General features: G+C 51.5%; 2 protein-coding genes across 2 annotated transcripts; both read right to left on the bottom strand.

The window, feature by feature from the left end:
- Window position 1: 1 nt before the first annotated feature.
- On the bottom strand, window positions 2-8,132 carry LOC308511952 (erythroid transcription factor-like; the record flags this gene model as incomplete). The annotated part of the gene is made up of 3 exons (XM_081081767.1): window positions 2-370; window positions 839-964; window positions 8,112-8,132. 3 exons carry the CDS (start codon window positions 8,130-8,132, stop codon window positions 2-4), a joined length of 516 nt encoding a protein of 171 aa, XP_080937893.1.
- An 11-nt stretch (window positions 8,133-8,143) lies between these two features.
- On the bottom strand, window positions 8,144-16,275 carry LOC308511951 (erythroid transcription factor-like; the record flags this gene model as incomplete). Its single annotated transcript, XM_081081766.1, has 3 exons — window positions 8,144-8,512; window positions 8,981-9,106; window positions 16,255-16,275. 3 exons carry the CDS (start codon window positions 16,273-16,275, stop codon window positions 8,144-8,146), a joined length of 516 nt encoding a protein of 171 aa, XP_080937892.1.
- Between the last annotated feature and the right edge of the window lies 1 nt (window position 16,276).

Below are 16,276 nucleotides of genomic sequence, written 5' to 3'. Positions count from 1 at the left end.
CTCATGGGCTGAGTGGTGCCTCCACAGCGCTGGTGGTGGTGGGAGGCATGGGGCCTGTGGGGAAGGAGCCTGTGGGTGAACCCAACAGGGGCCCGGGGAAAGGCATGAGGTGACTGACAGGTTCTGACAGCACCCCGGGGCCCAGGCCTTGGTAGAGATGGGCAGTACCAGGTGGGCCCAATGTCAAGCCTGAGGCCACTTCCCCACAATTCCCACCATCGCTGCCCCCAGCCACCACCATGAAGCCACCAGCCGGAGCATCACCTGGTCCAGTGCCTCCCAGGCTTGACACTGGCTTCTTTTCTTTCTGTGATGGCCTGGGTTTTCTAGACTTTATACCACCCTTCTGCACGGTCCGTGGTCGGTTCACCTGATGAAAGAGAGGCCATGAGTGTTCCCCGACCTCAGACATCTGCCTCTGTGTCTCCACCAGGGACACCCTTTCCACCCCACTCCTTCAGAGTCAGGAACTGGGTCAAGGACTAGGGGAGCAGGCCCCAGCTGTGGCCCAGATAATGCCCTAAGGAGTCATGAGCTTGTGAGGCCCTAAGCAATGGAAAGGCTGAGGGAGCCTCTAGCCATAGGACTAGCTGATGGCTGGAGGGGAGGGGGAAGGAAATGAGAAATGGAGGAGAGAGAAGGGAGCAGGAGGGAAAAGACAGGCAGGGAGGAGATGAAGGTGTAGAGAAGAGAAGGGTGATAGGGAAGGAGGAGGGAGTAGAATAACAGGGAGAAGAGAGAAAGGGAGATAGGAAGAATACAGGAAAGGAAAAGGAGAAGGAAGGCCAGGTTAGCGGGATGGGGGTGCAGGGGGCAGGCTCCAAGAGGCAGGGCACACCTGGTGTCGCTTGTAATAAAGGCCGCAGGCATTGCACACGGGGTCTCTATTGGCATTCAGCCGCCACACTGCCGCGATGGTTGTCTGGCAGTTGGTGCACTGGGCACCTGCCCGCTTGCTGACCTTCTGGGGGCAGCAAGAAAATGAGGGTCAGTGCACTGGTGGGTGGAGGACCCAGGAGGTGAGGGTCAGGGTGCAGGCAGGGCTTCCTGGACAAGGCATAGACTGAGGGTGCTCTGAGGGGCGAGGACATGGCCTCCTGTCCCGGGGCTTTCCAAATGGCGTGGGGTGCTTCATCAGTGGTTCTCAGCGTTGGCGGACGTTGGACTCACTTGGGGAGTCGAAAACAATCCTGATGCCCAGGCAGCGCCCCAGACCAAGTAAATCAACCCATCTCGGGAGGGCCCCACGGTGATCCCAGTGTGTCGCCAAGGATGAAAACTGCTGTGCAGGGAGTGGACGGCGTGCCTGCTTGCAGCCCGAGGGTGGGCCGAGGGTAGACACTCCAGTACAGAGCTGGGTCCCTGAGTGGATGGGGCAGGGAGGGGGGATGTGGGTTCTCATAGAGTGTGAGGGCAGAGATCCCTGCCCGGAGTGAGAACAGAGTACCTGGGTGAGGGGAGGCCGGCCTGGGCTCTTACCCGGCGCCTTTGGGGCTTGTTCTGCCTAGTCATCGTCTGACCACCGGCATTGCACAGGTGGCACTGTGGAGCGGCTTTCGCTCTGCCGGACTTTCGCTCTGCCGGACTTTCGCTGTGCCTGGTACACATGCTGTCACACCTTCTCAGAACCACCCTGCATGGCGCACAATCCCAGGGCTCTGGTGAGGTGGACAGGGGGCAAGAGGGACCAGGCTCAGCCCAACTTTGCCTTGGACCCCATCCCCCTCCTCAACCTCCCTGTCCCTTTGGGGGAGCCTCACCACAGGTGGACAGGGGTAGGGTTCCTTGGAGGTTGGGGGAGGAATAGACCGCTGGATTGGGGGTGCTTCTGGTTGGAGGAAAGAAGCTCCTAGGAAAGTCGGGGGGCCCGTAGGCACTGCTGGGGACAGGGATGGAGGAAGGCACCGCAGGCCCCAGCGCCAACAGGTCCGGACGCAGTCGCTGTGTCCTGATGTTCTCTAGGAAGGTGCCTCTTGCATAGGAATCTTCTAAGGCCTGGGGATCGATGTACTCCCAGGTGGGGCTCACAGTTGCGGGAGGGTACAGCCCCGTGCTGCCATAGGCCCAGCTGGTGTATGCTGAGCCTCCTGGGGTCCCCTCCAGACAGCAGAGGCATGCATTAACCTGGAAGACTGTTTGGGGTGTGGGTGGGTATGGGAAGGAAGAAAGAAGGGAACAGAAGGTCTGAAGCCATCCTGCTTTCAAGATGCAGTGATTCCCAACAGCCCCACATGGTGGCCAGCCTTCCCACCTTCCTTCCCATAGGTTGCCAGAGCAGCTGCTGGCCATTGGGTGACTCCTGGGTCTGAGCCCCACTGGTCACTCTGGCAGCTGCAGTCACCAGCAGCCTTTTCCCAATGGGCTTTTAGCATAACTTTGTGGAGCCCCATGGGCCACTCAACTAGGGTCACCCCCACCTCCTTACCGTATTCATTCCCAATGAGGCAGTCTGGGGATGTACGTTCCCAGGTCTGCACATACACAGGGAACGTGACCCACATAGCCTCGTGAAGGCTTCTGGCCATTTCTAAGATGGCTTCTTTGTGAGATTCTACCCTAGCTATGGGTCTCCATGGCAACCCCAGCAACATGGAACCCTGCCAGGATAGCCAGTGCAGCCGCTGCCTGCATGTGCTCCAACTGGGGCTGGGGATCCAACCTAAACCCAGCTGCATGCCCTTGTCTGGGAATCAAACCCGAGACCCTTCGGTGCACAAGCCCATGCTCTAACCACTGAGAACACCAGCCAGTGCTCATAAGAGGGCCCATGAGAGGTTCCTATGGGCCAGGCCTGGAAGTTGCATATGCCACTCTGCTCACTCGATTGATCAGAACTGTCACATGTCCACCTGTCATTGCAAGGGAGGCTGGGAAAGTGAGTGAGTCAGGAAGAAAGGGGAGCAGGGTTGAAAGGCCTATAGCAGTGCCTGCTACAGGATTCTGTAGACTCCCCAGAGCTACGCTGTTTCATGTGGTGGCCACTAGCCACAGTCAAGACAGTGGCTCCTGTACAAGGTGAGGGCAAGGCTTCCAGACCAAGGCTGTCAGAGGGAGTCACATCAGGGCTTCCTATACAGGGTCAGGAGGGTGTTTCCAGAGGGCAAGTTTAGGGGTTCCTATGAACGATCAGATCCGAGATTCCTGAAACGGGTCAAGTTACGGATTTCTGTTGGAAGTCAGGGAAAGGTTTCTGCAGAATTCGGTTATAGGCTCCAGCACTGTTATAGGCTAGGCTTCCTGTAGGCCATGGAGTAAGGACAGGATTAGGTCAGTAAGCCCTGTACAGCAAGTATGTCAAACTCAAAGGCTATCACGGGCCAAATAAACAAGGTTTAAGTTTATGTGGGCCGCAAAAAAAAACACACAAAACCTTCAATTTTCATAGGAACATAGGATTATTTCGATAGAGACATGCTGATTACAAAGGGTTGAATTAAATGAGTCATTGTTAACATAAAATAATAGAACATTTTAAGAAAAAGTAATATTTTTTCTTGAACATTAACTTACCAGACACTGAATAACTGCACAAATTTATAAGCGTAATGCAAATCTATTTTTCTTCTTCTCTGAAAGCAAAATATTTCCTGTTATGCACACCAAACAAGTCAGTACAAGACTAATGATGTGGCAACCGGCCGCTAAAATATGTGCTGCTAGTATCAGTGGAGAGAAATGGTGCACCTGCACATAAGGTACGTAAGGAAAATGAATGCAACACAATTATAGTAATCAGTCATTAGTGAATGTTGTAGTTCGGTATTCATAATCCTGTATAATAAAAGCCCAGAGACCGAATGGTGGAACGACCAATCGACCAGTGGCTATGACATGCACTGACCCCCAGGGGGCAGACGCTCAACGCAGGAGCTGCCCCCTGGGGAGTCCGTGCACTACCACAGTGGGAGTGCTGCTTGGCTGACTGGAGGCTGGGAGGTAGGTTCATGGCCACCGTGGGACTGAGGCCTACTCGGCCGCCTCAGTGCTATTGTCCCTGAGCCTGGCCCTGACCGGGTCCCCTGGAGAAGCTAGTGCTCCAGCGCCACGGAAGATGCCAGACCAGGGAGCAGCCACTCAGAGGGTGGGTCCACAGCCACTCTGCAGACTGGGATGAGCAGGCTGATCCCCACAGGCCACACCCCCCAACAGTGCTCAAATCCTGTGCACCCGGCCTCTAGTTATGTATAACAGGATATTCTAAAAATTAAGTTATGAAAATTTTTTCCTTAATTGTTTTATTGCTTAAAGTATTACAAAGGGTATTACATATGTGTCCATTTTTTCCCCCCGCCCTTGACAATCCCCTGGCCTCCCCTACCCCCCAGTGTCTTATGTCCATTGGTTATGCTTATATGCATGCATACAAGTCCTTCGGTTGATCTCTTACCCCCCTGCCTCCTGCCCCCCAACCCTCCCCGGCCTTCTCGCTGTAGTTTGCCAGTCTGTTCGAGGCTGCTCTGCCTTTGTATCTATTTTTGTTCATAAGTTTATAATGGTCTTTATTATCCATAAATGAGTGAGATCATGTGGTATTTTTCCTTCATTGACTGGCTTATTTCACTTAGCATAATGCTCTCCAGTTCCATCCATGCTGTTGCAAATGGTAAGAGTTCCTTCCTTTTTAGAGCAGCATAGTATTCCATCATGTAGATGTACCACTGTTTTCTAATCCATTCATCTACTGGTGGGCACTTAAGCTGTTTCCAGATCTTAGCTATGGTGAATTGTGCTGCTATGAACATAGGGGTGCATATATCCTTTCTGACTGGTGTTTCTGGTTTCTTGGGATATACTCCTAGAAGTGGGATCACGGGGTCAAATGGGAATTCCATTTTTACCTTTTTGAGGAAACTCCATACTGTCTTCCATAGTGGCTGCACCAGTCTGCATTCCCACCAGCAGTGCACGAGGGTTCCTTTTTCTCCACATCCTCTCCAGCACTTGTCGTTTGTTGATTTGTTGATGATTGCCAGTCTGACAGGTGTGAGATGGTACCTCACTGTTGTTTTGATTTGCATCTCTCGGATGATTAGTGACTTTGAGCATGTTTTCATATGTCTCTTGGCTTTCTGAATGTCCTCTTTTGAAAAGTGTCCATTTAGGTCCTTTGCCCATTTTTTGATTGGATTGTTTATCTTCCTTTTGTTAAGTTGTATGAGTTCCTTATAAATGTTGGAGATTAAACCCTTATCGGTGATAACATTGGCAAATATGTTCTCCCATGCAGTGGGCTTTCTTGTTTTGTTGATGGTTTCTTTTGCTGTGCAGAAGCTTTTAATTTGATGTAGTCCCATTTGTTCATTTTCTCTTTAGTTTCAAGTGCCCTAGGCGCTGTATCGGTGAAGAAATTGCTTTGGCATATGTCTGAGATTTTGTTGCCTTTGGATTCCTCTAGTATTTTTATGGTTTCCTGTCTTACATTTAAGTCCTTTATCCATTTTGAGTTTATTTTTGTGTATGGTGTAAGTTGGTGGTCTAGTCTCATTTTCTTGCATGTATCTGTCCAATTGTCCCAACACCATTTATTGAAGAGACTGTCTTGACTCCATTGTATGTTCTCGCCTCCTTTGTCAAATATTAATTGAGCACATTGGTTCAGGTCGATTTCTGGGCTCTCTATTCTATTCCATTGATCTGTATGTCTGTTCTTGTGCCAGTACCAGGCAGTTTTGAGAACAGTGGCTTTGTAATACAGCTTGATATCAGGTATTGCGATCCCACCTGCTTTGTTCTTTCTCAGGATCGCTGCAGCTATTCGGGGTCTTTTTTTGTTGTTGTTGTTAAAAAATATATTTTATTGATTTTTCACAGAGAGGAAGGGAGAGAGATAGAGAGAGTTAGAAACATCGATGAGAGAGAAACATCAATCAGCTGCCTCCTGCACATCCCCCACCGGGGATGTGCCCCCAACCCAGGTACATGCCCTTGACCGGAATCGAACCCGGGACCTCTCAGTCCGCAGGTTGACGCTCTATCCACTGAGCCAAACCGGTTTCGGCGACGGGGTCTTTTTTTATTCCAGATGAATTTTTGGAGAGTTCGTTCTAGGTCTGTGAAATATGCCATTGGTAGGTTATGAAATTTTTATTAAAACGTTTCTTACATACCGTTATATTGGCTGGGCTGCAACAATATTTGTTGTGGGTGCATGCGGCCTGCGGGCCACAAGTTTGACATACTTGCTGTACAGTGTTTGGGCAAGGCGTCCTGTGCCAGGTGAGGCTGTAGATGCCTGTATAGGATGAGGTCTGGACTTAAAGCAGGGGGTCAGGACAGGCGCCTCACCACAGGTTCAGGAAAGGATTTTCCATGTAAGTTCAAGACTGTGGTTCATGTTGAGAGTTGGATCACAGGTTCCTGTGGACTCTGCGGGGTGGGGCGTGAGGTAGGGATTGTTGTGCAAAGTGACATGCGGGGCCATTGTCAACAATGTAAGCAAGGCTCCTGAACTTAATCAGGATTCCCAAAGAGTTTAAAGATGGGGCTTTCTTTAAAAAAAAAACAAACAAACACACACACATATTTTTATTGATTTCAAAGAGGAAAGGAGAGGGAGAGAGAGATAGAAACATCAGTGATGAGAGAGATTCATGGATCGGCTGCCTCCTACATGCACCTCACTGGGGTTCGAGCCTGCAACCTGGGCATGTGCCATGATCAAGAATCCAACCATGTCCTCATGGTTCATGGGTTGATGCTCAACCACTGAGCCACACCAGCCGGACTAGAGTATTTTTTCAGGTGTTCATGAAGGAAAGCACCTGAGCCTTCCAGCTGTTGTTGACCACAGTGAGCACTCAGGAAACGGTGCTGGTTGCAGGGTGGAGGCTACACCACGGAGCCTGGCTCAGCCCTGTGCCACCAGCTGTGTGGCCTTGGGAGAGACGCTTAACCTGTCTGGGTTAGGATGTCACCTGACTCCACGCATGCTCCGATGTGAGGGTTTGTTCCATGGAAGAACAGATTCCACTTTAGGGGGAGCAGTTCACCCAGGTGAAGGGGTGTGTTGGGGAGGGAGTTGGCACTGTGGGGAGATCCCCCCCGGGGTCTAAATATTCCCCCTAGAGGTTATTCTGTTCTCCTAATCTCCCCCTCCTTCTCTACCATTTCCCACAGGGCTGCAGGCCGAGCTGGGCTGAGAGAGATAAGAGATGAGTGTCAGGAGGGCCCATGGACAACCCCACGGTCCCAGACTGGCCTTCTGCCCTTCTTGCTGGCTGTCTTTCCAGCCCCAATCTTGGCCTCCCGTTCCTGTCCTGAACATGTCTTCTGTCCCCTGGAGGTGGGTCCCTAACTTACAGACTGAAATTGTATATATTGATACCTCCACAAACAAGTGTACAGAGCTGCTCACGCTGTCAGCCACTCGGAGGCACTGTGACAGGGCACAGGATGTGCGATACGCTCACATACACGTGCTTGCACACAAGTGCTGCCCTTGCCAGACCCACAAAGACCTCCTGACACGCAGTACCTCAGGTCACACTGCTAGGTCTCCACATTCCGTCCTACACAGCCCTTGGTGAGCATCCCGGAAATGTTTATTGAGCAAATGCTGTGCCTGGTACACATGCTGTCGCACCGCCTCAGAACCACCCTGCATGGTGCACAATCACATGAGCATAGACTCACATGTTGCCTCAGCACACCCCGTTGCACACATACCCCCACGTCCTCTCATACAGTCACTGGTGCCCCGTTTCTCACAGTTGCCTCATGTCGTGCACACCATCTCTCAGAACCTCACCCCCATGGTCACCACCTCACAGAGCAGTCGGCCACTACACAGTCTCTGCCCATGATGTGTGCATGTACACGCCATATCATACACCCTGGTTGCTGGCACACGTGGTCTCACATACTAGTACACTCTTATACTTGCACATCATAACCCACTATCATGAAGGGTGACACGCCATCACCAGAGAACCACAGGCACCGTTGCACACCCCTCCTACCACGGCTCTTTATTCAGTCCCACTCAGACTCACACCTCCAACTTCAGGACTCTGATGATTTATTTTACAAATCATTGATGGCCCAGACCAAGAGCTGTGGGGGGCCCAGAGGTTGGGTTGTAGAGAGACTGCTGGCTCCACGCGGAGAGGGACCCTTCCTCTGCTCTGAGTCATGCTCTGTGTCCTCATGGGCTGAGTGGTGCCTCCACAGCGCTGGTGGTGGTGGGAGGCATGGGGCCTGTGGGGAAGGAGCCTGTGGGTGAACCCAACAGGGGCCCGGGGAAAGGCATGAGGTGACTGACAGGTTCTGACAGCACCCCGGGGCCCAGGCCTTGGTAGAGATGGGCAGTACCAGGTGGGCCCAATGTCAAGCCTGAGGCCACTTCCCCACAATTCCCACCATCGCTGCCCCCAGCCACCACCATGAAGCCACCAGCCGGAGCATCACCTGGTCCAGTGCCTCCCAGGCTTGACACTGGCTTCTTTTCTTTCTGTGATGGCCTGGGTTTTCTAGACTTTATACCACCCTTCTGCACGGTCCGTGGTCGGTTCACCTGATGAAAGAGAGGCCATGAGTGTTCCCCGACCTCAGACATCTGCCTCTGTGTCTCCACCAGGGACACCCTTTCCACCCCACTCCTTCAGAGTCAGGAACTGGGTCAAGGACTAGGGGAGCAGGCCCCAGCTGTGGCCCAGATAATGCCCTAAGGAGTCATGAGCTTGTGAGGCCCTAAGCAATGGAAAGGCTGAGGGAGCCTCTAGCCATAGGACTAGCTGATGGCTGGAGGGGAGGGGGAAGGAAATGAGAAATGGAGGAGAGAGAAGGGAGCAGGAGGGAAAAGACAGGCAGGGAGGAGATGAAGGTGTAGAGAAGAGAAGGGTGATAGGGAAGGAGGAGGGAGTAGAATAACAGGGAGAAGAGAGAAAGGGAGATAGGAAGAATACAGGAAAGGAAAAGGAGAAGGAAGGCCAGGTTAGCGGGATGGGGGTGCAGGGGGCAGGCTCCAAGAGGCAGGGCACACCTGGTGTCGCTTGTAATAAAGGCCGCAGGCATTGCACACGGGGTCTCTATTGGCATTCAGCCGCCACACTGCCGCGATGGTTGTCTGGCAGTTGGTGCACTGGGCACCTGCCCGCTTGCTGACCTTCTGGGGGCAGCAAGAAAATGAGGGTCAGTGCACTGGTGGGTGGAGGACCCAGGAGGTGAGGGTCAGGGTGCAGGCAGGGCTTCCTGGACAAGGCATAGACTGAGGGTGCTCTGAGGGGCGAGGACATGGCCTCCTGTCCCGGGGCTTTCCAAATGGCGTGGGGTGCTTCATCAGTGGTTCTCAGCGTTGGCGGACGTTGGACTCACTTGGGGAGTCGAAAACAATCCTGATGCCCAGGCAGCGCCCCAGACCAAGTAAATCAACCCATCTCGGGAGGGCCCCACGGTGATCCCAGTGTGTCGCCAAGGATGAAAACTGCTGTGCAGGGAGTGGACGGCGTGCCTGCTTGCAGCCCGAGGGTGGGCCGAGGGTAGACACTCCAGTACAGAGCTGGGTCCCTGAGTGGATGGGGCAGGGAGGGGGGATGTGGGTTCTCATAGAGTGTGAGGGCAGAGATCCCTGCCCGGAGTGAGAACAGAGTACCTGGGTGAGGGGAGGCCGGCCTGGGCTCTTACCCGGCGCCTTTGGGGCTTGTTCTGCCTAGTCATCGTCTGACCACCGGCATTGCACAGGTGGCACTGTGGAGCGGCTTTCGCTCTGCCGGACTTTCGCTCTGCCGGACTTTCGCTGTGCCTGGTACACATGCTGTCACACCTTCTCAGAACCACCCTGCATGGCGCACAATCCCAGGGCTCTGGTGAGGTGGACAGGGGGCAAGAGGGACCAGGCTCAGCCCAACTTTGCCTTGGACCCCATCCCCCTCCTCAACCTCCCTGTCCCTTTGGGGGAGCCTCACCACAGGTGGACAGGGGTAGGGTTCCTTGGAGGTTGGGGGAGGAATAGACCGCTGGATTGGGGGTGCTTCTGGTTGGAGGAAAGAAGCTCCTAGGAAAGTCGGGGGGCCCGTAGGCACTGCTGGGGACAGGGATGGAGGAAGGCACCGCAGGCCCCAGCGCCAACAGGTCCGGACGCAGTCGCTGTGTCCTGATGTTCTCTAGGAAGGTGCCTCTTGCATAGGAATCTTCTAAGGCCTGGGGATCGATGTACTCCCAGGTGGGGCTCACAGTTGCGGGAGGGTACAGCCCCGTGCTGCCATAGGCCCAGCTGGTGTATGCTGAGCTTCCTGGGGTCCCCTCCAGACAGCAGAGGCATGCATTAACCTGGAAGACTGTTTGGGGTGTGGGTGGGTATGGGAAGGAAGAAAGAAGGGAACAGAAGGTCTGAAGCCATCCTGCTTTCAAGATGCAGTGATTCCCAACAGCCCCACATGGTGGCCAGCCTTCCCACCTTCCTTCCCATAGGTTGCCAGAGCAGCTGCTGGCCATTGGGTGACTCCTGGGTCTGAGCCCCACTGGTCACTCTGGCAGCTGCAGTCACCAGCAGCCTTTTCCCAATGGGCTTTTAGCATAACTTTGTGGAGCCCCATGGGCCACTCAACTAGGGTCACCCCCACCTCCTTACCGTATTCATTCCCAATGAGGCAGTCTGGGGATGTACGTTCCCAGGTCTGCACATACACAGGGAACGTGACCCACATAGCCTCGTGAAGGCTTCTGGCCATTTCTAAGATGGCTTCTTTGTGAGATTCTACCCTAGCTATGGGTCTCCATGGCAACCCCAGCAACATGGAACCCTGCCAGGATAGCCAGTGCAGCCGCTGCCTGCATGTGCTCCAACTGGGGCTGGGGATCCAACCTAAACCCAGCTGCATGCCCTTGTCTGGGAATCAAACCCGAGACCCTTCGGTGCACAAGCCCATGCTCTAACCACTGAGAACACCAGCCAGTGCTCATAAGAGGGCCCATGAGAGGTTCCTATGGGCCAGGCCTGGAAGTTGCATATGCCACTCTGCTCACTCGATTGATCAGAACTGTCACATGTCCACCTGTCATTGCAAGGGAGGCTGGGAAAGTGAGTGAGTCAGGAAGAAAGGGGAGCAGGGTTGAAAGGCCTATAGCAGTGCCTGCTACAGGATTCTGTAGACTCCCCAGAGCTACGCTGTTTCATGTGGTGGCCACTAGCCACAGTCAAGACAGTGGCTCCTGTACAAGGTGAGGGCAAGGCTTCCAGACCAAGGCTGTCAGAGGGAGTCACATCAGGGCTTCCTATACAGGGTCAGGAGGGTGTTTCCAGAGGGCAAGTTTAGGGGTTCCTATGAACGATCAGATCCGAGATTCCTGAAACGGGTCAAGTTACGGATTTCTGTTGGAAGTCAGGGAAAGGTTTCTGCAGAATTCGGTTATAGGCTCCAGCACTGTTATAGGCTAGGCTTCCTGTAGGCCATGGAGTAAGGACAGGATTAGGTCAGTAAGCCCTGTACAGCAAGTATGTCAAACTCAAAGGCTATCACGGGCCAAATAAACAAGGTTTAAGTTTATGTGGGCCGCAAAAAAAAACACACAAAACCTTCAATTTTCATAGGAACATAGGATTATTTCGATAGAGACATGCTGATTACAAAGGGTTGAATTAAATGAGTCATTGTTAACATAAAATAATACAACATTTTAAGAAAAAGTAATATTTTTTCTTGAACATTAACTTACCAGACACTGAATAACTGCACAAATTTATAAGCGTAATGCAAATCTATTTTTCTTCTTCTCTGAAAGCAAAATATTTCCTGTTATGCACACCAAACAAGTCAGTACAAGACTAATGATGTGGCAACCGGCCGCTAAAATATGTGCTGCTAGTATCAGTGGAGAGAAATGGTGCACCTGCACATAAGGTACGTAAGGAAAATGAATGCAACACAATTATAGTAATCAGTCATTAGTGAATGTTGTAGTTCGGTATTCATAATCCTGTATAATAAAAGCCCAGAGACCGAATGGTGGAACGACCAATCGACCAGTGGCTATGACATGCACTGACCCCCAGGGGGCAGACGCTCAACGCAGGAGCTGCCCCCTGGGGAGTCCGTGCACTACCACAGTGGGAGTGCTGCTTGGCTGACTGGAGGCTGGGAGGTAGGTTCATGGCCACCGTGGGACTGAGGCCTACTCGGCCGCCTCAGTGCTATTGTCCCTGAGCCTGGCCCTGACCGGGTCCCCTGGAGAAGCTAGTGCTCCAGCGCCACGGAAGATGCCAGACCAGGGAGCAGCCACTCAGAGGGTGGGTCCACAGCCACTCTGCAGACTGGGATGAGCAGGCTGATCCCCACAGGCCACACCCCCCAACAGTGCTCAAATCCTGTGCACCCGGCCTCTAGTTATGTATAACAGGATATTCTAAAAATTAAGTTATGAAAATTTTTTCCTTAATTGTTTTATTGCTTAAAGTATTACAAAGGGTATTACATATGTGTCCATTTTTTCCCCCCGCCCTTGACAATCCCCTGGCCTCCCCTACCCCCCAGTGTCTTATGTCCATTGGTTATGCTTATATGCATGCATACAAGTCCTTCGGTTGATCTCTTACCCCCCTGCCTCCTGCCCCCCAACCCTCCCCGGCCTTCTCGCTGTAGTTTGCCAGTCTGTTCGAGGCTGCTCTGCCTTTGTATCTATTTTTGTTCATAAGTTTATAATGGTCTTTATTATCCATAAATGAGTGAGATCATGTGGTATTTTTCCTTCATTGACTGGCTTATTTCACTTAGCATAATGCTCTCCAGTTCCATCCATGCTGTTGCAAATGGTAAGAGTTCCTTCCTTTTTAGAGCAGCATAGTATTCCATCATGTAGATGTACCACTGTTTTCTAATCCATTCATCTACTGGTGGGCACTTAAGCTGTTTCCAGATCTTAGCTATGGTGAATTGTGCTGCTATGAACATAGGGGTGCATATATCCTTTCTGACTGGTGTTTCTGGTTTCTTGGGATATACTCCTAGAAGTGGGATCACGGGGTCAAATGGGAATTCCATTTTTACCTTTTTGAGGAAACTCCATACTGTCTTCCATAGTGGCTGCACCAGTCTGCATTCCCACCAGCAGTGCACGAGGGTTCCTTTTTCTCCACATCCTCTCCAGCACTTGTCGTTTGTTGATTTGTTGATGATTGCCAGTCTGACAGGTGTGAGATGGTACCTCACTGTTGTTTTGATTTGCATCTCTCGGATGATTAGTGACTTTGAGCATGTTTTCATATGTCTCTTGGCTTTCTGAATGTCCTCTTTTGAAAAGTGTCCATTTAGGTCCTTTGCCCATTTTTTGATTGGATTGTTTATCTTCCTTTTGTTAAGTTGTATGAGTTCCTTATAAATGTTGGAGATTAAACCCTTATCGGTGATAACATTGGCAAATATGTTCTCCCATGCAGTGGGCTTTCTTGTTTTGTTGATGGTTTCTTTTGCTGTGCAGAAGCTTTTAATTTGATGTAGTCCCATTTGTTCATTTTCTCTTTAGTTTCAAGTGCCCTAGGCGCTGTATCGGTGAAGAAATTGCTTTGGCATATGTCTGAGATTTTGTTGCCTTTGGATTCCTCTAGTATTTTTATGGTTTCCTGTCTTACATTTAAGTCCTTTATCCATTTTGAGTTTATTTTTGTGTATGGTGTAAGTTGGTGGTCTAGTCTCATTTTCTTGCATGTATCTGTCCAATTGTCCCAACACCATTTATTGAAGAGACTGTCTTGACTCCATTGTATGTTCTCGCCTCCTTTGTCAAATATTAATTGAGCACATTGGTTCAGGTCGATTTCTGGGCTCTCTATTCTATTCCATTGATCTGTATGTCTGTTCTTGTGCCAGTACCAGGCAGTTTTGAGAACAGTGGCTTTGTAATACAGCTTGATATCAGGTATTGAGATCCCACCTGCTTTGTTCTTTCTCAGGATCGCTGCAGCTATTCGGGGTCTTTTTTTGTTGTTGTTGTTAAAAAATATATTTTATTGATTTTTCACAGAGAGGAAGGGAGAGAGATAGAGAGAGTTAGAAACATCGATGAGAGAGAAACATCAATCAGCTGCCTCCTGCACATCCCCCACCGGGGATGTGCCCCCAACCCAGGTACATGCCCTTGACCGGAATCGAACCCGGGACCTCTCAGTCCGCAGGTTGACGCTCTATCCACTGAGCCAAACCGGTTTCGGCGACGGGGTCTTTTTTTATTCCAGATGAATTTTTGGAGAGTTCGTTCTAGGTCTGTGAAATATGCCATTGGTAGGTTATGAAATTTTTATTAAAACGTTTCTTACATACCGTTATATTGGCTGGGCTGCAACAATATTTGTTGTGGGTGCATGCGGCCTGCGGGCCACAAGTTTGACATACTTGCTGTACAGTGTTTGGGCAGGGCGTCCTGTGCCAGGTGAGGCTGTAGATGCCTGTATAGGATGAGGTCTGGACTTAAAGCAGGGGGTCAGGACAGGCGCCTCACCACAGGTTCAGGAAAGGATTTTCCATGTAAGTTCAAGACTGTGGTTCATGTTGAGAGTTGGATCACAGGTTCCTGTGGACTCTGCGGGGTGGGGCGTGAGGTAGGGATTGTTGTGCAAAGTGACATCCGGGGCCATTGTCAACAATGTAAGCAAGGCTCCTGAACTTAATCAGGATTCCCAAAGAGTTTAAAGATGGGGCTTTCTTTAAAAAAAAAAACAAACAAACACACACACATATTTTTATTGATTTCAAAGAGGAAAGGAGAGGGAGAGAGAGATAGAAACATCAGTGATGAGAGAGATTCATGGATCGGCTGCCTCCTACATGCACCTCACTGGGGTTCGAGCCTGCAACCTGGGCATGTGCCATGATCAAGAATCCAACCATGTCCTCATGGTTCATGGGTTGATGCTCAACCACTGAGCCACACCAGCCGGACTAGAGTATTTTTTCAGGTGTTCATGAAGGAAAGCACCTGAGCCTTCCAGCTGTTGTTGACCACAGTGAGCACTCAGGAAACGGTGCTGGTTGCAGGGTGGAGGCTACACCACGGAGCCTGGCTCAGCCCTGTGCCACCAGCTGTGTGGCCTTGGGAGAGACGCTTAACCTGTCTGGGTTAGGATGTCACCTGACTCCACGCATGCTCCGATGTGAGGGTTTGTTCCATGGAAGAACAGATTCCACTTTAGGGGGAGCAGTTCACCCAGGTGAAGGGGTGTGTTGGGGAGGGAGTTGGCACTGTGGGGAGATCCCCCCCGGGGTCTAAATATTCCCCCTAGAGGTTATTCTGTTCTCCTAATCTCCCCCTCCTTCTCTACCATTTCCCACAGGGCTGCAGGCCGAGCTGGGCTGAGAGAGATAAGAGATGAGTGTCAGGAGGGCCCATGGACAACCCCACGGTCCCAGACTGGCCTTCTGCCCTTCTTGCTGGCTGTCTTTCCAGCCCCAATCTTGGCCTCCCGTTCCTGTCCTGAACATGTCTTCTGTCCCCTGGAGGTGGGTCCCTAACTTACAGACTGAAATTGTATATATTGATACCTCCACAAACAAGTGTACAGAGCTGCTCACGCTGTCAGCCACTCGGAGGCACTGTGACAGGGCACAGGATGTGCGATACGCTCACATACACGTGCTTGCACACAAGTGCTGCCCTTGCGAGACCCACAAAGACCTCCTGACACGCAGTACCTCAGGTCACACTGCTAGGTCTCCACATTCCGTCCTACACAGCCCTTGGTGAGCATCCCGGAAATGTTTATTGAGCAAATGCTGTGCCTGGTACACATGCTGTCGCACCGCCTCAGAACCACCCTGCATGGTGCACAATCACATGAGCATAGACTCACATGTTGCCTCAGCACACCCCGTTGCACACATACCCCCACGTCCTCTCATACAGTCACTGGTGCCCCGTTTCTCACAGTTGCCTCATGTCGTGCACACCATCTCTCAGAACCTCACCCCCATGGTCACCACCTCACAGAGCAGTCGGCCACTACACAGTCTCTGCCCATGATGTGTGCATGTACACGCCATATCATACACCCTGGTTGCTGGCACACGTGGTCTCACATACTAGTACACTCTTATACTTGCACATCATAACCCACTATCATGAAGGGTGACACGCCATCACCAGAGAACCACAGGCACCGTTGCACACCCCTCCTACCACGGCTCTTTATTCAGTCCCACTCAGACTCACACCTCCAACTTCAGGACTCTGATGATTTATTTTACAAATCATTGATGGCCCAGACCAAGAGCTGTGGGGGGCCCAGAGGTTGGGTTGTAGAGAGACTGCTGGCTCCACGCGGAGAGGGACCCTTCCTCTGCTCTGAGTCATG

This window comes from Myotis nattereri (assembly GCF_964212035.1).
Source record: "Myotis nattereri genome assembly, chromosome: X".
Lineage (NCBI taxonomy): Eukaryota > Metazoa > Chordata > Mammalia > Chiroptera > Vespertilionidae > Myotis > Myotis nattereri.
This window is presented reverse-complemented; position numbering and strand designations above follow the sequence as displayed.